This window comes from Platalea leucorodia (assembly GCF_965183815.1).
Source record: "Platalea leucorodia genome assembly, chromosome: 10".
NCBI classification, from domain to species: domain Eukaryota; kingdom Metazoa; phylum Chordata; class Aves; order Pelecaniformes; family Threskiornithidae; genus Platalea; species Platalea leucorodia.
In genome coordinates this window covers 19,090,958-19,113,563 of record NC_138832.1, presented here as the reverse complement: position 1 = coordinate 19,113,563, position 22,606 = coordinate 19,090,958, and the positions used below count along the sequence as shown (strand labels likewise).

Below are 22,606 nucleotides of genomic sequence, written 5' to 3'. Positions count from 1 at the left end.
CAGTAGTGAAATTAGCCCTGAAATTTCCTCAGTACATGATGTAATCTGCCATGCATTTTCTATAGACTGCTCTGTTCCATGTTGGTACTTCTACTCTGCTCTCTATTTTAGACGAATCTCAAGAACTTTTCAATTACACTATAACCATCCTTCATTGTTTTGTTCTGAAGAAATGATGGACTTACTTAATTTCATCTAACTGTCCTCTTTCTTTAATTTGTGAGGAGCTTTGACTATTACTGCTCTGCTAATTAAAAGGATGATTGAAGTTTCCCCTGCTGTACATTGTCTGACATTGTAGAAAGAGTCTCCTTACTACTGTATATTTCATTGAAAAGAAAAAAACGATGTGTGTCTAGTTTGATTTGTATCTCCTGTAGAGTTGCAAGAGTTTGCAAAAAGATATCTGGTGAGCAAGATTTCTATTAAAAACTTAGTAGTTAAAGATTGGAACACTTAGTATGGGTTGCTGGAGAATTTAAAACATGAGAAATTTAAGACAGTGAAGAAGCACTCCAATAAAAATTAATTCTCCTGCATGTTGAAATCAGTCCAGAGGGAACCAGAAATACCTGATATAGTCATGTATTGATTTAAGAAATAGGATAAGTCAAGGGTATGAGATATACAATGAGGGAACCTGGGATGTTTTTCAACTGATTGCTGCTTATTTTGCAGATATGCCAAAAATAATGGCTCTTTCCTTCCCTTTTTCTTCCTGAAAATTAAGATTCTTAATCTGTTGCTGTCTGCACCTCATTCAGCAATTATTGGAAATATCCCTCATTCAAACATAATTTACTTAAGTCAGCTTTTGTAAATCCTGCTCTAATCCACAAAAAAAGGTATTACTTACTCCACTGAGTGGAATCCACAGACCCAATTTCGGATGCTTCTGTCCCGGCAGCTCTTCCCTTATCCAGGAGCAAGATACCCAAATTGCTCTGGTGACAGCAATATGGTCCTGTTTATCCTACCTTTAGCTAGCTAACAGACACTTTCCTCTCTGTATGCATGGCATCGCATCGCGATGGGGAGCCCGTTGTGTCCAGGAGCTGCCCCCCTCAATGTGTTTTGTGCTACGCCAGCTCCAGTGGATCTGTTTTGAGAGTAATGCTCATTAGGATCCCTAGGCAGCACCTGTGTAAGATCATGATGGTTGTGAAACTAGAGAGCTTGATATAAAGCTGTTACGACCTCAGGTGATTATCTCGTAGCAAAACCTGGCAAATAAGTGGGATTTTAGTAGCAATTCAGGTGCCAAAGTGGGTCAAGAACCTCCAAATTAGGTAAGCTAAGCAAAGGGTCCTAAGGGTCTAAATTTTGGATTTAAATGTTTAAAGTTGTACTTAAGTGCCTGCATCCCTTTTTGCCTCTCAACCTTATCACCTACATGGTAGTCTACTAGAAAGTGATTAAGAACCATAGTAAAACAATGGACAGGATATAGTATGGAAAGGACTTTTAAGAATACTCTATGTCCAAGAAAATATCAAGGTGGAAATTCTGAATATGAAAGGCTCGTACTCCACAAGAACCCTTTAGAAAAGAGGTCTCTGAAGTAGAGAAGTTGTGGGAACGTTCTGCTGGTGTTGTGGATGCTGCAATGGAGGGGAAAAAAACAGCCTAGATGGACAACAGAACAGTAGCGACATACAAAATCTTCAACTTTTAATTTGCTAAGCCAAGTCCAGTGATGAAACTCTGACAAGTTATCCGTACCACCAGCATTGAAAGAAGGGCTCTTGTGTTAGGAGGGAGCTTCCCTTCCTCACAGCTGGAAAAGCACAGTGGGAATTGCTAGAGCAAGAGTACAGAAAAGCACTAGAACAGCTAGAGGTTTTGTCCTTCAGTGAATTTCAGAACAGCTGTTGTGCAAAATGTGTTGCATCAGTCCCTGAAAAGCAGATATTTATCATATTTTTTTATTGTCATGGTAAGAATTCTACAAAAATAGCTATCATTTCAATATGCTTATGCAGCAAAGTCAACGAAGTTTAACTTACCTCTGAAAATAGGAAATTGCTATCGATAAAAGTCAAAATCATAGGAACTTTATTTTCTCCTACATATTGCGTTTTTAAGCTTTTTGATTGTGTAGATTGTTGTAAGGGTAACACCTGTAGACACCTAAGGACTTCCTGGTCTCTACCCTCTTTAAGGACTTCTGCTTAAATGTTTAGGCTCAAATAATACTTTTTAAATAAAATTAAATTTATAGTAATTATGCAAGAGCATTTCAATGGTGATAGAGCAAAAACTCCTTGTGTATTGTAGCGGCAGTGTACATTTGGGCATGTCACTCTTCAGTTTAGGAAGCCTTAGCTATTTTATAAAGTTTATTTATAAATCTTTAGTTTAAAGATTATTAAAATAGTATCTATGACCTTGTGATCCCAAATACTTTTCTGATGGACTGCAGAAAGCTGATTGTTCACACGGCACATTTGTATTTGCAACTCCTACTCTGCTCACGCATGCACTCATTACAAAAATGCCTTGAAGAAGGGCGGCCAGCCTGGCGGTGCCTCTGCCAGCTCTGCAGAACGAGAAGGAGCAGGGTATCTTTGAGCACTATGTGACTGGGCAGCATGTCCCGGGGATAACAGAACTGCCTCAGCAAAGCAGCGTTTGCATGGACGAGGAGCGACCAGGGAGAAGTGATGAGTTAGTGGGAAAATGTAGGCAGCGTAGAAGGAAGAGAGCAAACAAAATAATAGAGGACACTCGTTCCCTTCTTAAAATCGACAAAGCAGTATTGTAGTTGTACCACGGACACTGAGGAGTGTGATAGCAGTGCTCACCTAAAAGCCAGGGTCGTGTGCCCAAGGTGCTGCTTCTCCCTGGTGCAGGAAAAATGCAAGTCATGAGCTGCGTCTTTGCTTTAGCAGCAATAAGACAGAACAGCAGCTGCCAGATGCGTGTTGCTATTTCTGTTTGTGCTGCTGACACAGAGGAAGTTATGGTTTATTTTCTGGGAGCTGCTTCATCTCTCTCTGTACTCATCTTCACAAACACAGCAAAGAACATAGAAATGTTTGCTCCTTGTCCATGTAAGCGGTGTTCGTAGTCAGTCACTGAGGACTGTATGACTTTTGCTAATTGAGGCTGCACTCCTTGCTTTTGTGAAAGAGCTTGTTATGCCTGGCTGTTGAGTTCGTCCAAGAAACTGCTTATTTGTGCTAAAAAGAGAGGAAGCAAGGCCAGCCTCTTCAGCTGATTTTGCTTTTGATTGTGAAATTGAGATGTTACTTAGAAGCTGGTAATGACCTGTAATTTCTCATATTAGTCTTCATGGTGATATAAATTGTTTGTTGGGAACACAGAGTTCCTAAGGCTTATTTTAGTTGGTCCACTGTTTCTGTCTGTCCATGTAGTCTGGCTCTTCCCTGAAAAAAAAAAAAAAAAAATTGTAAAAAATAGAAGAACATCCTTCTAAAAACATCCAGTCCTAGCGTTTTGATGTAGATTCTGCAAGTCACTGTCCCCTTTCCTTCTGAGCGCCAATCTGTGTCCGATTTGGGCAGCAATGGCATCTATGCCATTTTGGAGCTGCCACTGCTTTTACACAGGTGAATCTGAATAGGCGTTCCTGTAATATGTTGAGCAGTAGTACCAGTGGCCACCTTTTCAGCCTTCTGAGCCCTTCAGAGATATGATAAGTAACATATATCTTCATTACTGAAGTCAGCAGGTACATCTAACGTACAGAGCACATCACCTGGGTGAGGTAAGCACTTACTGGAGCAATTTTTGTGAGTGGACCCATATTCAAAGGTCATCCTGTAAGCCAGTGAATTAAAGATGGTGCCTACTCTTTGCAAATAGTGCTTAAATAACTCATTACTTCTTTACTGAATATTACTAATCAAATTTACTAATTAAATAATTGTGGAAAACTTTATGCTCTGAGCAGAGCCCTAGTCAGTGTTAATAATAGTACTTCTGTGTATCATGAAAGATTTAGCGCTTATATAAAGACGTATCCTGAACCGCTCAGGCAATCTGGTGAACCTTTGCTGAGAATAGGTGTCTCAAAATCTTTATTTTCTTTTGATGCTGTATTAGTTCAGACTGTACCTGTGAGACAGCTTTATTAAATATACCCACTGAGCCATCTCTTTGCCTGTTTCCTTTTTCCCTGCAAAGCCAGTTGGTTGCTCTCCATCTTTCTCATTCTCATCATAGGCCTCATGCCTTTCCTGAGTCTCATGGTCTGTCACTTGCTCAGCAGGTTTCCTATTTTTCCTACGCAACTTGTCTTTTCAGCCCAAGGAACTGTGGATTGCATTTTCCCCCTCTGTGAGTGAACACAATGACATAGCTTTCATAGCTTTCATCTCACTCATTACTGCTCACGATAGATTGGTCTGGACTGCTTTCTTACCAGTCTCCTGATCAAATAAAATATCGAACAAGGTAGACATTGCATGGCATTTCCTTTTGTGGTTCTCGGTGTATTGTGAAGGATTTCAAAGCTTGTTAGTCAGAGTATGAATCTCCAGTGACAACTGTAATCTCACTGCTTTACAACATGTACAACTTGAAATCAAACAGTGGAGACAAATTATAAAACAGGACCAAATTTTACAAGGAAACTCCAAATTTACTCGGGAAACGTGGTATTTAAAGAATGTCCTGGTCAGAATACTGTGTGGTTCGTCCTCGCCCTTGTGTCAGTCTAATCTTCCCTGCTATTAGGTTACACTTCTGCTCATTTATTTGAACCGTTTCCCACAAAGGCCTTGTCCGACCTGCCAACCTGTTTCATCTCTAAGAAAGAGATAGGTTCCGCAGCTGAAGTCTCTTGTGTGGCAGGCACAGCATAATTGCGTTCTGCTTTACACCAGTACCATGGCTGGGTAAACAGAGATATACCCAATGGCAAATGAGTAATCCTTTCCAGTGGTATCAGTTTTCAGAGCTTTGGCTGCCTGAAATGAAATATCTGTTAGTATGTTTACCATTACCAGTCCAGATTCATCAGGCTGTATTGATTAAATTTTTGCACTGTAAAAATACCATTTTGAACCACAGTGAAATCGATAAAGGGTGAGGTTTTTTATATATACAAATTGGATTTGGATCAGGAAGAAAATATTCTTCAACAGATGAAAAAAAAGCTGGGGAAAAAAAAGCGTGATAAAAGATCTAAGAAGGGGAAAAAGTTTCTCTGCCGTTTCCCCCGCCTCTGCTCTATTTGCCCTTTGGACCTTTCTGTCTGTTCACTGATTACTTTTCTACACAAATACATTTTCAAGCAAATTGAGGCTCCCAGTTTGGAAAAGATACTTTCAAATAGGTGTAGCATTATCAGAAGCTATGTTAGAGGTTTTTTAAAAATGCAATTGCATTCATATATTTTGAGACACACAATAATGTTAATGGCAGCCTTCCTACTAGAAGTCAGAAGAGCTATTTATAGAGTACTTAATGCATCAGAAATAAGTTCAATGAGATGATGGTAGGATTATTTCCAGAAAGCAATTAAAACTGTCACTAGATTGATGGTGACACATTCTGAGTAACAAACAGTGAGGATATGGCATTTTTTGTTCCAGTGGTTTTATTTTATGTGTTGTGGCCTGTGGTAAGAAGATAAGGTAGATATCTGTGAGGCAACACGTCAGAAAGGTTTTCTGCATAAAGCTTACAGTAGAAAGGTTTAAAATGAAACAATGTTTGGAGAATGGAGAAGTTTCAGAGAAGTTTTGCCTTTTTGTTCATTGTGTGGTAATTGTGTCTGAATTATCCCAAATAATAGTCAGGGCTGTGTGAAATTTAGATTGCCTCATTTTGTTCTGAAGACACTGACTATTCAATAGTACTTTTCTGCAACTCATCTCTGAGGAAGACCCGACCTCCCGGTAGAACACCTCCTGGGATAATGCAGCTCATAACATGAAGAAGAGCACCAGGATCAAACCTTTATTCCGTTAAAGTGATTTCAGCTGTGCTGTTTTTCAGTTGCCAGTGAGACCACCCAAAAGCTTATTTACTGAATCACTAATTTATTTCATAGCAAAACCAATAGATCGACTGAAGAGAAAACAGGGTATCAGTAATGTAATCGTGAGGGAAAGGGGGTACTTAATACGAGTCTGAGTAATAGAAGATGTCAAGAAGACACAAGAAAAGAATGATATTTAAGGAGTTTAAGGAATGTCCACATGTTTGTGTAATGCACGGAAAACTGTAAATTGTTGTAATATCTTATGAGCCTCTCTAACATCTTTCAGAGCCAGAAATGAGGGCAAATACGATTTGGAGTAGGACCTGTTTTCTCCTCGAGAATTCTTCCAAAATCATTCCTCTTCTGCTTAACATAGCTTTATATGCTTGCTACAGTCTCTTGCTTCATGACAGTGTCAGAAAGAATAAGTATCAATAGCTGAACAAATTTAAACATTCTAGTCTGATAACAGATTGTAATAGAAAACTATTTCAGACATAAATGTCTCAGGTTGGGTGAAATGAATCTCACTCGTTGTCTCTTTTGTTGGGATGGGCCACCAAGTCCCACTTTGTGCAAGAGCAAAATCTTTGGAAATGACTGTGGAAACGATTTTGGAGGTATATGTGAGAACAAATTCAATGCAATAATTTTGTAGTGTTCATGTAATTAACATTAAAGTGTTGCTTTGAATTTATTCACACAAATATAACAAACCACTCAAACTCACAAATTGTTGTGGTATTGTGAGATGACCTTTAATAGATTTCAGTGTCAGATGTAAGCGTGCAATGCGTGGAGAGAAGGGCAAGAAGATTGCAGCAAGAGAAATTTAGATTGAGAGAATATTTGTCTGTGAAGGTAGTCTGGTGGTGGTATGGATTACCTAGTGCTGTTGTAGGTTCTCTGTTGCTGGGAGCTTTTAAGGGATGCCAGGTATGATTTCATTTGGAACAAGGAAGAACAGATGATCATGTGAAGTCCTTTGGACCTCTGCTTTCTGTAAATCTACATTAAAATAGGTAAACTGGGCTACGCACACAGATACATGTCAGAACTGTGTGTTACTTTAGTATTCTGGCAGTAGAGCAGTAGAGGGGTTTTTTTTGTTGTTTTTTTTTCCAAACAGTTGTCAGTCATCCAGTGATGATCTATCATATTGATTTATTTTTGATTGTACCAAATTTCACGTAAAGTTCTACGGCACTTTCCCATCAAGTGGTGCTTGGTGGTGTGAAGGGCAGGGAGAAGGTGCAGCAGTAATTGTTGGGGGATGCACCTTTGCTGCCTCTTCCACGCAGGAACCTGATTTCTGTTTGCCGGAGGAAACATGTTCACAAAACCTGGCAGCTGACAGCCAAAGACTTCAAAATTAATGTTTTGGAGACACTTCCAAGTCCCCTTGATTTCCACCTCGGGCTTGAAGAGCAGGTGCCACTGAACACTGGCATAGCCAGTATTACAATAATGTAATACTTCTGCGTTGCCTCTGTAGAAAAACTGTCCCTAGCTTGATGGTTTATTGGCATAGCTGTGGTTGGCTAAGACTGTAAAAAATGGCACACCTAACTGACATACTGTGACGCTGTTGAAGAAGCCTGGATTAGATGCGGTTATAACATCCAGATTGCCGAAGGAGTTTATTTAAATTGGGAAAATAATATGAACTGTACCATAAAAATAACATCTCTTCTAGTACAGATATGTAAAACTTGGTATCCACATTAAACCTCTACAGTGCACTCTCTCAGGTAACCTTCTCTAGTGCAGACAACTTTCCATTAGGTTTTACTGAAAAAAAAAATAGCTCAAGTGCTTTTGAAACTCCTAAAACTTTACATTTTTGAAATTTTTTGTGGTGTAAAGAATTATATTAATAAAGTCAGTTGCTGAAAATGAAAGCTAGAACAGAGATGTCTCCAGGACACAGCAGGAAGGTAATTTAAAAAGCTCAGGAACATTGTTGAAATTATCATGCAAGCTTATTAAATGCAATGTATATTTAAATTGAAAAAACTTTCTTTATTAGGCCTAGATAGGTGATTTTTTTGCTGCCTCCAGCAGTTAAGCTTATTGGGTGAAAGTCAGGATAGATTAATTTCTAATCTTTATGGAAAACCACTTATTAAAAAATGGATAGCAAAATTATGAATATGATACTTAAGGTTTAGACTTTCTGCAGAGCAAGACTCACCACTGAATGTGAAGTAAAGTAAAATGAAAGTGTTTTCGTAGTATTTGACCACTTTTGTTTACATATAGTTTTGTATTCTCAGCATGGTTTTCTAAGAGTTATTTCTGAAACATGTCGAATTAACATTAAAATCTTCCCTTATCATTACAAATTATAAAATATTTAGCTTTAATTTCCCTTTTCATATCACATAAGTAGAAACTTATTATAAAACACATTTGAAAGAACTCATTGTTGACTTAGGTAATTAAAATGAAGAGTGTGGAGTGAATTTTTAATGCTTTTTAGATTAGCTCAGGAATGATCAACATATTCGTCTCCTTCTCAAGAATATGTACAAATAATGCTTCACAGCTTGCATTTGCCTTCTTCCAAGAAAATTAATGAGCATTCAGAATTAAGGACATGTCAGTAAAAAATTCTAGATGGAGTTGAACATTTTTCAAGTCTCTTATTCATTAATTGGTTTAAGTCTAAGGACTCTGAATTTTAGATTTGATAAAAACTGTATTTCATGAAAGTCTATAAGAAACTGCGGGGGTCGGTTGAGGCCAGCTCCCAGCAAGTTGCCAGCGTGTTGCTTGCAGTGAGTCTGCACAGCTGAGCTTTTTTTTAAATAAGCAAAGTAACTTTGCAGCCCTACTACTTAGAGAAGCTTGTTTGGATTGCAAAGTGTACAGGTACAAAAACTGAAACAAGGCCACAAGTTACTGTGAATTAGGGTGACTCCGTTGGTTTCATGGGAGCCGTGAAAATTCATGTCTACTGAGGGTCTGGTCTGTTAGCCACAGACCAGCCTTCAACCCACCACGCCCCACAAGATCTGCCTGGAGCTCAGGCAGGCAAGCTGGGCGGGCATATATCCCACTAAACAGTGACAAAGAGGAGTGGGAGAGAAGAGCTGGTTTTTGTGCAAGCCTACCAGCCTAAACACCAACACAGCTGAGGGACTTAACGAATTGTGTGTGTTGCACTGTACATTGCGATAGTGATTGGCAATTGATGTAACAGCGTAACTAAAGGCTTGTGATAGCATACCCCTGAGTTCACTTTTCTAATCCAAACTATAACTTTTTGTCACCTCCCTCCCTTCTTACCTTAAATAAGTCACCTCCCCCTTGCTCTTGTCCTTCGCAGTCTTGTCTGATGGCACAGCTTGTGGCTCCTCAGCAGGACGGTCCCCGTCCAGGCTGTGATCTGCATCGTCCCCCTTGCCCTGCCTGTGTTGCTCCTTTGATCCCTCAGTGGGCTGATTTAGCTCAGCAAGCTGTCAGGTATTAACCCAGGAAAATACAGTGAATAATTGTCCGCCAGTTTCATGATCTGAATCAGCTCACCACAGTTTCAGATAAGCTTCAGACAGAGCCACGAGATGGATGGAGAGGAGGGGGAGTGGAATAGCTGTTTCAATCAGAGGAGACATCTTTGGCTGTCTCAACTGCTGCACCTACCCACAGCTCAAAGCCCCTGCCCTGCTGTGCTGGCCGCTTGTGGAGCACCCATTGCATTTTGGGGTCCTTCTGAGTCCTGTAGGACCAACTGCTACAGAAGGAGGAAGATGCTCCATTGAGCAGAACACTTGCATGATGTCTGACTTCAGTGCTGTCTGAATTTTTACCACGTCAGCTTTGTTTGAAGCTATGTACCTTCAAGTTATTGTATTGTTTCCCATTGCATTCAGTCACTGTCCACTCACTGGAGTATCTCATTTTGTCTAGTCTGCTGTGGAAACCCAGTCTCTCGATAAATGCTAATGTGGCTCCCTGCTATGCTGATATTTCTGTATTTGTTTATCTACAGGAGGAGCTAAGGAATTGTTTTGCATTTAAAAACAGGACAACCTGAGCTGATAATGTTTTTTTTAATCTTAGTTGTTTGAATTAGCTGGGGATTAAAGCTGCAGGTACTACCATGGCATTAATAGCATGATGTTAGGCTTGATTTCCCTTGCTTTGCATGAGAAGTGTGGGGAGAATCTTGGATTTGCATGGCATAAAAATGCCTTATCACAGCAAACAGCATTCTGAAGCCTCATATTAAATCACTGAAACAAATATAAGCCTCAAGATTGGCCTCAGTGACCGTAACGTATGAGCGGGCTGAGCAGCCAGACAACTAGGGCTACCGAGGAAAGTGTCTGGTCCAAACTAAGAAACCAGGTTTCATTACATCTGGTGCTTACAGAATTGGTTTTTTATTTGCATCAAAGATTTAGATTAAATATTTGGGGGGAAAAATGCATTACTAGAAGGAAAGGCAAGAGCTAGGTAGGATCATTCTGGCATTCCTTTGCCGGAACAGGTTTGACACACGCTTTTTTTGTAACGCTTTTTACTCAGTTGCTGGTATCTGGCTACTGTGCCCTGAATTGCTGGCAGAAATGAGGTGTGAAAACTGCATAACTGGGCACAGGACAACTAACCTAACATTTCCTACGACACAGAGCCAGTTTGGAGTCCAGAACATGTGGCACTGTGGTGTCTTTCCAAGACAGTGTGGTTGGGATAGAGGAAGCCACTGTATTCCAATAGGCAAAAAATAAAGGAAAATTTGTTTGGCTGTGTATGATCTTATATGGGAAAACAGAATAAAAAAAAGGATCCTCATGAGTGAAGACTATATACTGATTGGCCTAGGGTATTTTTTTATGAGATAGGAAATATTGTGTCTCCACTTCATTAATTTGATTGAATTTATGAGCTTAAATAGTGTTCAAATATTTTATTCCTTGTGTGAAACATGGGGAAAACAATGGAAAACTTTCAAGCATTTTAAGAGCCATTTAATTTGGGGGTTGTAAAGTAGGAATATGTACAAGATCTATGTCCCTATGGTAGGGATGTGCCTACATTGCCTTTGGCTCCATGCTGCTATTTCTTTTATTTGTTTGGAAGATGAGTTTGTTGTGATCGGACTGCTGGTTAGACAGACAGAGGTGAGGGCAGGCGTGAATGCCATGTGTGGGAATGTGTTCAAGGTTTTCCACAGCTGGTTCTTTGGTTTATTTGGAGATAGAGAAGTGGTGGGAGCTGCTAGAGCTGCTGACACCATCGGAAGCTCTATGTATCACTTGGTTTCCCCGCTTCAGCCGTTGCAGCCTACATTGCCACTTCTGTATACTGATGCCTACAGTATTCCCTGAAGTTTTGGCATCGGTTGAACTAAGCCAGTCCCACAACTGCAAAAAACTATGTAGCAGAGACTCAATCCAGCAGGGTCAAAAAAACCATCTACTCCACTTACCCCAGCATAGTGTAAGCTAAAGAATATTTCTTAAAATCCTCTTAACAATCTTTGCCACTTACAGTAAAATACCAAAAGCAATAATTATAATGAACTAGACGGAGATCAGGAGAGATCAAAGGCATCCCCTCTAGCAGCCTAAGTCCTTGAAGTAGCAGGTAATTTGTTAGATTTAATTCTCAGGAGTTAGCCCGTGCCCTAGGCTATAAAGATAGGTTAAAAAAATACCAGTGGTCCTCTGCCAGTCTGGCCTGGGGGTGATTCTTTTGTGATCCCAGATCTGGTGGGATCAGTTACTTCCTGATCACAGGAGCACCTATTTGGGCGAGTTCAGTAGCAGTGAAAGCACAGAGCAAGTCCCCCCCGTAGTCCTCTGAGCGATCTCCCAGGTTTCCAAGGAACAAACAAATAACAAAACATAAAATGCAAAGCCAAATTATGCAGCTAGGGAGAAGAAATCCTTCCCAGTACCTGCAGGCAGGCAGTCCAAGGCATGAGGCATTAGATTAATATATGATCAGCAGGCAGCAATCAAGTCTTTCTAAGGGATAATGCCCCAGGCTCAGCACAGTTTTTCATTTCAGTATAACAGAGCAAGTTCTTTCCTTGTCTTATATACTCTTTTGCAGGAACATCATCAGATAATTCTGTTTCTCTTGTACTCCAGTATAACACAAGTCCCTTTCTGAATAGTAAAATTAATTATTTTTTTATGCACCTGATTTTGACTTCTTCGGGACAGCACTTCACAGTTGCTTTTACTGAATTTTATCTTCAGTTCTTTACCATGCCTTCTGCTTCTGGAGGTGATTTTGAGTTTGACCATGCTCTTCAGTTTGTCACTCACCAATTCTTTCGACTGCGCTCTGTGCCGTCACCCTGGCTATTAACGAAAGTAAGGGCTAGACTCTAACTCGAGACAGAGCCCGGCACGTCTGCGATGTCACTGTGCAGTTCTGTTTCTGTGCTGCTTTTTTCTTTGTGTTAAAATGATTGGAATTGGTAAGATTTCAATTTAAACTTTAAAAACTTTGCTTGGTATATACAGTGACAGCATTTGTCACTACAGATGCTTTTGAGAATGTTTATATACAATAGTTCCAAGATATAAATGATCATTGTTTAAAATCTGTCAAGGGAAAAATCTTGCCACAACTAAATATGTAACACTGACATTTGAAATCAGAGCAGACACGATTATTTGGCTTACACTTGTAGTGCTATCAGCTGCTTTCCGAGAGGAAGAAGGAGGAAACATTTCTGTGGCAGATTAATTGCAGAATAACAAGCAAATTCTGTCTCTTGACACTAATTATTCTAAATAAATTCAAACTACATGGAACCTTTTTATAATGAAGCCATTCTTTTCACAGAACAACTTTAGTCTAAGTGGAAGTAGAATTACAATTGGCATATTGTGATGTATCGAAACAATTCAGGACTTTCATTCCACTTCACGATAAGTGGTGTTCTACAATGCCCAGGTAGAGAAATTGTTCTGAGTGCAATGAAGGAGGTACTCCTGTCTCCCCAAAACAGCTTTTCTGGTTTCTTAGCAGTTGACTCATGAGAGCCAGGAAGGAAAAAAGTTTTAATCCATGAAAGCCATTTTAGAACTAGGCAGATCTGCGTGGCCTGTAAGTCATGTAATATTGTATACTGCCGTCAGAGTGGCGTGCTTGCTCTTCTTCGTTCTCACTGTTGCCTTTCTGGTGGCTCTTCTTACTGTAAGTGAAGGCCATTTTGCCACCACTACAGATGTTTGAATATCTCAAAGACTTTTGCGTGTATGTATTTAATGTGCCCCTTTATCCTGTAATTCAGCTCACTTGCAATATTTGAGTTTACAATAGATTTCAGAACTGAGCCTGTGGGAACAGACATGGCATGCTGTTATTAAAGGCCTCAGCTGAAATCAGCCAAAAGATACGGACTTCTTTGTGTCATTGTTTGTCTGTTTTAGACCCGTTGCCCTACCATATTCAAAGCTATCATTTCTGCACTCCTCACCCCAAACAAATAAGTAGTCTAGCAAGTAACTGCCAAAGAAGGAGGCAGCCAGATTGTGTAAGGTCTGCACTGGGTGATGAAATCCCATATTTGATCCAATTGATGAGTGATGTTAGTATAGAAGTGATCAAATTTAGTATCGGTGCAAAGTCTATTTGCGGTATGAAATTGCTGTTTCACATTATCTATTTTTCTAATCCTGTGCAGAGCTGTGTACCCTGGACTGCGGCAGCCACGGTGTCTGTTCACGAGGGATATGCCAGTGTGAAGAGGGCTGGGTGGGACCAACCTGTGAAGAACGTACCTGCCACTCGCACTGTGCCGAGCACGGCCAGTGCAAGGACGGCAAGTGTGAGTGCAGCCCGGGATGGGAAGGAGACCACTGCACCATTGGTAAGGGCGTTTTGTACCTCTAGAAATAAAATACATAAAATCTCAACCAGTTACAGAATGATCTGCCATAGCCATCAGTCTGATTCAAGTCGTTTTGGGAAAACAGAGACTCAGAGTCAGGCCAGGTGTGAAAAGGTGCCTCCACACTGATGGTGCACCCTGCTTGTCCCCCAGAATAGCAACTCAGTGCAGCTTTCTGTTTAGAGGAAATAACACTGATGAATTATTTTTTTGAAAAACACACGAAAGAAAGATATCTCAGTCCTAACGTGTCTTTGGGTTGTGTTCATGTGTGAACTTTGAGTCAGGAAGGAAAAAAATGTTTAAGAAATAGAAGGTGTGAGGGGATGAAGCTATTATTCAGCTTAAGTAATTCTTGCGTTAAATCTCTTGCCTTCATGTCTGAGGATTTACATATTTTACTTATCACTAGAGGTGTTTTTTCTATAGCTGGCTTCTAACAATATTCCTAATAAGGTAAAGCTTTCAAATCTTTTTAGAAGTCGTTACTCTACTATACAAATGTAATAGTTATATTTTTAATGCAATACAACAGGTTTTTGCAAAGTCTAATAATGTTTCTCCCTAAAATGTCCCACAGCAAGATTATTCATAAACATTTTAATTGTTTATAATAGCAGGGTATCTAATTTTCAGAGGTAAGCAGCGTAAGCTTTCATGCTTGCTTCCTGAAAAAAAGCAGAGTGTTTTATCTTTATCTTGATCATTTTAAGATAATTCATTCACTGGCTCTAGAATTTACTAGATCAGATTTGCTAAATCAAGAATTAGGTTTGTGAAGGAGAAATGGCCTAATTTTCTAAAGATTGTGTAGAGCAAATCCAGAAAAGGACCAAAATAATTAAAAAGATAAATAGAGCTGCTCTTCACCTTGTAGGCACTGCCAGGTATGGCCCTCTGCATGCTTGTCATCAGATGGAGAACAGTCACATACCCAGTGTGTTTCGATGACAGTAGCAGGAATAGATCTGACTGCAGTAAGAGGGAGACCCTTTCTATCTAACCAACAGGTGGCAAGCCATAAGCAAATGGTGTCTGTATTTTCATTTGGGTACAGAACTTCAATCCATCTCAGTTTTGTTCTTTTCTTTTTTAAGCTCACTACTTAGATGCTGTTCGAGGTAAGTTTTTTATATCAGCATTGCAAAAGAATAATGAAAAGATACAAAAATATTGGGAATGGAGTGTTTTGTGTTACCTGTTTTGTCTGAGCTCCTGTACTGCTAAGTTGCCAGAATAGATAAAACATTTGTTTATGGAGATAGAGATATATAGAGATATACACACACACAGACAGAGAGAGACTTGCAGAAGAAAATGCAGTTTTCAACAAATGATGTGCTCAACTCCTTTGCAAAGTTGTAGCAATGTAAGCATGTTTTATGTGGCCATCTGATGTGCTATGTTAGGCAAATCAGGTTTTTGCTCTCACTTACCATTCCAAAGTAATGACAGAACTGAGGACTTGCTCAAAAAACTTCGTGTTGATCCTGTCTTCCATGAGAACAAAAATTTTCTTTTTTTTTTTTTTCATTTGTGCTTGAAGTAAGTTTCTTTTGATAGAGAAGCGTACTTTTTTAAAAGCTGCCTATGCTAGATGTGATACAGTTCTCTTCAAATCGTTTGATACAGGAGTTAAATTTTATGTTGTTTTGTGTCTGGTGCTGTCATTTGATTTCTGTGCCTTGCCGCAGGTCCTGCTTATTCATGTCAGCGCAAGTCCTTCCCCGCGTTTGGCAGCAGTCCCTCAGTCCCAGCCATGCTGTGTGGAGCAATGATGCGCATTGCCCCTTGCAAAGATGCTGCTAGCTGTAATATCAAACTAACCAATATTCCAGAAAGACCTGGGTGTTTATTTTGTATTTATTATTTTATTTCTTCAGAATTAGATAATAAAATCATGTAGGCGTTCATTTGATCACATTTATAGTCTTAGAGGATAACCAGACACAGCAGCAAAACATAATCATATACAAGAAATGAATTAACTCGGCAGGACATTGACCTGAAGTGGAAAAACATCCCCGTTACCCAGAAGAGCTCTCACATCCTGCCCTTTCCCCCAGCTCCCCAAAAGAGGCAAATAATTGGCTTTTATAGTGTATCTGGTGGTTGCCAACCTCATGCTATTTTAGAGCAGCAACTTCCAGAATTCCCATGTGAGAAAACGGTGCCACCTATCTCCAGCGCTTCCGAGCAAGAGGTCAGACTCTCCAGTCTCCCTGTTTGCAGATGTGATTGATAAACTGTGCCGAGGGTGAGAAGGCGAGAGATGATGTGTCTGGCGTAAAGTTGCCAGGACACGTGCTGCATGCTGGGCTGTAAGTCACAACCTGACAGACCAGTTGTACAGATTCTCTAACTCTCTGGTCCCAAAGTCCTTCTGGAGCATCTTGGGGCTGCCAAACACATATGCAGACTGAGGCCTCTTCTTTCTTCCTCAGAAAAAATTCTCTCTGACAACACGTAATTGTTGGTGTTCACTGTCGAGTACAGAAGGGCTTTCAGTTCCTGTATGTCCATGCTGGCAAAAGGAAAGGAGCCCTCTTAGAAGGGATGCCACTTGCGCTGTTAAGCTTATTGCTGAGCTTTATCCCTTGTCCTTTGGCTCCGTGTGTGACATGGTGAGGATCTGACAAATGTCTGAGCTGGCACTAATCTGTGCAAGCAGATGGACATGAGTGCACACATCCAAGAGACAATTCCTCTCTCACTCTTAGAGGCAAGAGATCTAGCTGAGAATGTCCAAATTACTACTGATTCAGAGCTTACAAATATATAATCCAGAGGATGCTACAGTCAGTGTTCCAGTTTTGATCTAGAATCAGAGCCACTAAAGGGCAAGTGTTTGTCATATTTGAATGGGCTATAATGTGAAGGAAGTGGAACTGGACATCGGAATGAAATGCTCCCTCATTTGCCGTCTGTGGAAAGAGTTGTATTGTAGCATAAATCAAACTGGCTTTTTCTCAGTCAGCCGAGTATTTATGAACAGAATAAAAAGGTCACCTCCACTCCCTGCAATGTGTAGGATTATGTCCACAAATGCCAGATTGTCATTTAAAACATATTTTCCATGTATATCTTCGATATAAACGTTGATTATGTATATACCTTCTATAACTTATTTTTCAATAAGTAGAGAAAGAGATGGACACGGCAGACTGTTAAATATCTTCGTGTAAGTTTATTCACATTTTTCCTGCACACAAAATGTTACACGCTAAAAAATCCTCATTCCTCACTGAGAAATGACTTTGGGGCGAGCAAAGGGAGGGAGCAGGATGGGGATTTTTCTATATTTGGCCAAAAATATAAATAGCTTGCAAGGCAGCTCTGATCATTTGAAGGCAGCATGTATAATACTATATGAAAGAATGTTAAAGAATAATTGCAACTGTAAAAGAAGAGAACTACTCCATGAAGGCTTCTTTTTTACATTTTCTTTTCTAGATGGCTGCCCAGGTCTCTGCTATGGAAATGGGAGGTGCACTCTTGATCAGAATGGATGGCACTGTGTTTGTCAAGTGGGCTGGAGTGGCTCGGGATGTAACGTTGTCATGGAAATGGTGTGTGGAGATAACCTGGACAATGATGGAGGTATGATACATAATTCGTGTCTCTTTGTTGATTTGTCATATCCTTGATTGTCATTTGAATCTATAGTTTTGGTGTATGTTTTCCTTTTTATCACAGAATGTCAATGTTTGTCCGTTTGCTCAAGGTGGTTGTTCCACTGACTTCAGCTGAAGTGAGGGAAGACACCCTGTGCTAGATGTTATTCAAGTCAGAAATTATGGATGTGCTGTACCTATCATCCCAGTACTTGAACTTTCTTTAAAAAAACAAAGCAAACAAACAAACAAACAAACAAAAAATGCGTAACAACTAATTTCTTCTGTCTCCTTTCTACTCTACCTCATAACTCTGTCATCTATTTCAGAAAAGACAGCCAATGGATACCCAAATGAAAAAACCTCTGTGCCTGTCAAAATGCATCCAGAGTTTAGTCTTATGTTAATATTCATTTATGAATACATTTGCAAACATCAAGCATACATTCAGAGATGGTTTTTTAACATTAATCTCTTTCTTAGTGTTTCCACTGAGACACAGCACAGTTCTTGCAATTATCTGGACCTACATTTGAATGATTGTTGAGTGAGCTAGTGTAGAAAGTATGCAGAAATAATTTTTGAAAGTACCATAAGCAGAGCCCCGTACTAAAATAAACATTTGCTCTTTTCCACCAGTTGAACCAGGGCATTTGGCACTAGGTGCTCCCTACCCCAGACCTCTGTAGTCTTGATTCATTCTAAGGCTGTGTAAGTTTTACATTTGCTGGGAAAAACATAGTTCTTTCATAAGTTAGTCTCTGCCTCCTTTCCAGTAGTTCATTCTAATACATGAGCGTTTTTTCAGGCAAAACATCCAGACTCTATTTCAAACTTACCAGTGGGAGAAAAGCCACAACATTCCTCACTGATTGTTCTCAGAGTTAATTATATTTCTGATCTATTTTAGGAATACTTATTTACTGGACAGTCAAGGAAGACTATTGCTTTCCTCTCCTTTACTTACTACCATCCTTTACAGTATGCTTGCCCCCGTACTCGGAGCTATGCAACCTTCTCATTCCAACTGTGAATACACCAGCCCAAGCACAGTTACATTTTTTTTCCTTAGACTGTACACTGAGATGTATTGCAATATATCTTATCTTATTGTGTCACACTTACAGACCATCTCTGTGTCTTGGGTGAGATCTCATACCCCACTGTAGTGTCAATCCTTAGTATCATGATTGTCTATTTTCTTCTAGGTCATTGATAAATTAAGCTTGATTTAGGGCCAAGAACTGAGGTCACTGTGGGACCTCAATAGAAACATTCTGACTCAGTGATGATTCCTCATTTACAGATATATTTTGAGACCTTCTGATTTTGTATCCTGTGGGCTCTAAGACCATGCTGTCCTTTGGCAAAGGCTTCCTCATTTCTGAACCCCATTCAAAATCACCTTATTCCTCTCTTATCCTTCCTTTTCCACCTTATTTCCAAGACGTCTAACAACCATCTCTCTGCCCACTCTCTCTGCTCTTCTACGCTGGTGTGTATCCTTTTCACACAAGGTCCCACAGCTGGCATCGCTGCCCCCCGCGTGCTTTCCCATCTGTCCGGTGCTCTCCCCTGCTGTCCGAGCCACTGACTCACTCGCCTGCACTCTTAAATCTGTCCACAAAAACCCTGTTTAGCCTGTAATGTATGTAAAGCATTTTCTGATACGCTCTATGAACTGGCTCTGTATAAACTGCCCTGTATTGTGATTTTGGGTGCTTTATATTCTGCAATAACGGTGAGTTATTGAAAGAGTTGGCAGTTTTAACTCTAAATCTCCTTGAATTTGTCAGTTTAAGGCAGACACTTAACATCATTTCACTGCAGGTTTTAAAAGCAATTTTCTTTTTCCTTTTTAATGGCAACATAACGTGGACTAGGACAGCTCTGTTGACATTACAATTAGAGATAAGTGCAGAGAGAAATATTTAATTAATCTGACTACTACAGATGGGCTAAATGTAATTAAGTTTCCTTCACAATCAATTTTATATAAGAAAAGAAAATTATATCTACTATTAAAACCACTTCTCTTTATATATGAAGTTCAGAGGACCTGATTTGGCATAAGTATAAATCAGAAAAATTCCCCTAAAGTCATTGGAGTTCTACCAGTGTTACGTTCATACGAAATCAGAAGCTGATTCCTAATGTTTCAGGGTTTGTGTACATACACAACAATAAAATCAGAAATGAGGAAGGGGACATGACATTATCTGTTAAGTCCTGTTTGCTGGGAGGTTGTGCCTTAGACTATGAGAATACTACGGTGGCATAACAAGTTACCATCCATCAAGCTGCATAACTGGATTAGGTTCATAAAGATGGAAGGTATTAATGTTTTCGCCTGCAGTTGGGGTGAGTTAAGAGCATGCACTCAGCTGAGTTACAGAAACTCAGCTGGCAGGTTGTAACTTCCTAAGCCGTTACGGTGTGATCACATTCAGCCAGTGACACATAGCCCAAGAGATCATGCTCCAGGCCTGATTTAGTGCCATTGAATATTCCAAATCATAGTATTCTCACCTAGCAAAGGTCTTATTCATTCCAGTTGTGTTTAAATCAAATATTTATATCTCAGTCCTTAGGAGGTGTTTTGTGCTTCAAGTTCGTTCGGAGGAAGTCACAACAAAAGAACAAAGCTGTAGTAAAATTGAACAATTATTATTTCTAACAAATTAATTTCAGGAGTTAGGCAGAGTGATAATTTTGTGTAGTTTCCAGTTCGTTTATTATGCGGTAACTTCAGAGACTGAAAAGCTCAGATTTTTACTATATAAAAATGCATTCAAATACATGGTAGGAGAAAACGTGTTAGAAAATGAAGTATTTTATTAGTTCCAACTCTAGGGATTGAATAATGTCATTTATTTGGCATGAGGAAGTGTCAGTGTTATTGTTCGGCCTGTAGTAACAGCACAAAAGCTTTGGGAGGGAGGAAGTCTTGAATTCCTTTTTTAAGGACTGGTATATTAGCATAGAGGTAAGCCACAAGCATATTCACAGGCATCCCAGTTCTGCAGATGCTGAAGCACCGAGTTCCCCATCAGCGCAGTTATCCATGGTGGTAAGGTTAAACACGTCCGGAAATATTTTCCTGAGTAGGGAGAGTACTATTTCTTTTAGAGCCCCACTAGTATACACTGTACCTGTACCCTGACTGTACCATAACTGCCTTTTCCATTCCGTCTCATAACTCTCTGTTAGCTTTTTCCTACTTGCAGACTTAAGGGCATGTTTACCTGTTCAAATATCACTACAAATATCATTGAAAAGGTCTTAGCATTATAACAGATGCACGACGGCATGGTTTGCACTTGCTCTTGTGGAGTGCATCTGCAGTCTGTTAGCAGTGTGATGTCCATTAAATAATGCCGAGAAGTCAAGCAGATGTCCTTTGCAGTGGGGCCTTTCCCTTGCCGTGGCTTCCCTCAGCATCACATTATTCCCCATTTCTTATTCTCCTTCTTTCATTGTCAGGACTGACATGATTTCATTTTCAGTCTATAAGATGACCATTTAGCGCAGCTGAGCAAGTCATTTTCTCTTGTCCTGCCATTACTTTAGACTCATTTGGAGGCTTCAGTAGCTCCAGGAGATTGCTTGAAAGCTCTGCTGAGTTCTGGGCAGGCGAGTGCCTGCATCCCAGGCGCGAGGAGGCAGACCACGCTGCCGCAGCACTGGGACGCACGGCGTGCTCAGCACCGGCTCGCAGGTCACCCCCCCGCCCTGCCAAGCCACAATTTACCTGCTATTCTGACATATTGTTACATTGCTGCTGCACATGCAGGTCTTTGTCTTAAGCTGAAAGTTGCAGCCTGTCACTCCCATTAATTTCTTTGATACGAATCTCTCTCTTAAATTTGCCTGGATCTCTTTTCATCGTTTTCTTTTTCTTTCATGAATCAATCTTGACTGTTTGTTTTTAAGGAAAATACTATTTACTACAAGCTTTGAATTCTCTTCCAAATATCCCTTCAGTCACTTCAGACAGTTATTGTAGTTTTCTCCAAGCTTTTCCAAGCACAAGAAAATATATGACTCAGCATAGCCTTGGGTTGATAACCAGTGCTGCTAAAATATTGATGTATTTCTGACCCATCCATTGGCATTTTAATAACCTATCCATCACAGAGATATTGAGTCCATGTATAAGTAATATGCTATTATTACACAATATAAATAATACTGATGGGAATGGTTTTCATTGTTGCTGAGCAGCGAGGGCTCCCCAGGGATACTTACAGTTTCTGAAAATCATACCCTGATATATTTGCATTCTCCTGTGTGTGGAAGGCCAAATGCCACTGGTACTCACTGGATAGAACACTGTGCAGCCTTTCCACAGGCACACTGCTGGGTTTCCAATGTCCTTACACAAACACTGGTGTTACCAGTTAACAGCCTCACTGTCTGCTGCGTGCTCTGTATTACGGCTAAAATTTGAGAAGCAGTTTGGATTAATGCATACGAATAACCGTTAGAGACTCATGACGGCTGCTGCTGCTTAGTCTCTTCTGAAGTTACTCTTTGATTCAGTTTGCTTAGATTCCTGGCAACCCTAATTGGACTTAACTCAAGTCGGCACAGGCATTGTTTAATGTTTATTTGAAATCTGTAAAAGAAAGGAAGCAAATGTAAGTTGAAGGCTCCTGTGGATTTTTTTTTCCACAAACAACACTAGTATTGAACAATTGATCATGCGAGTGTACCGAAAAGCTCAAATCCTTCAAGTGTTCAGAGTCATGGTGTTGAGTTTTTTAGGTTGTCCTGCATAAGGAGTTCAGAGAACAAAATCTGCTTACTGCAAGGAGAAACTTAAAGCCCATTTTTTACTTTCTGTGAAAATGTTCTGGACATAGTTCTCATAGCTCCATCGCTGGCTTGTGCTCACTGGGATCAGTACAGAGGGAGCGGGAGAGCGCTTACACACACGCCTCTGGGCTGCTCTGCAGCACTGAAAATGAAGGTCATTGGTGTTACTTGCACTTAGTATATTGCTTAGAGATGCATTTGATTTTCACGTGACTGAGCAAGTACGTTTATTAGTATGTGTGTTTGTGAGTATGCATGCACCATATAAGCATATACGCCACTTCTTGTAGTCTTCTGGGTTTGGCATTGACCATAAAACTTCAAACCCAATGTAGTTAACATTAGTAGTGTCTTCTCCAT

The 22,606-nt window shown here is 40.0% G+C and overlaps 1 protein-coding gene across 2 annotated transcripts in view; it reads left to right on the top strand.

The window, feature by feature from the left end:
* TENM1 (teneurin transmembrane protein 1) overlaps nt 1–22,606 on the top strand; it is a gene marked incomplete at both ends in the record, with an annotated part of 253,287 nt that overhangs the window by 138,045 nt on the left and 92,636 nt on the right. The window contains 3 exons of one of the 2 annotated variants that reach the window (XM_082322866.1): nt 13,608–13,793; nt 14,912–14,935; nt 17,268–17,414. In XM_082322866.1, the coding sequence (XP_082178992.1) occupies nt 13,608–13,793; nt 14,912–14,935; nt 17,268–17,414 (357 nt within the window). The remainder of the gene's footprint in view (nt 1–13,607; nt 13,794–14,911; nt 14,936–17,267; nt 17,415–22,606) is intronic. The other variant, XM_082322867.1, reaches the window with a different exon arrangement.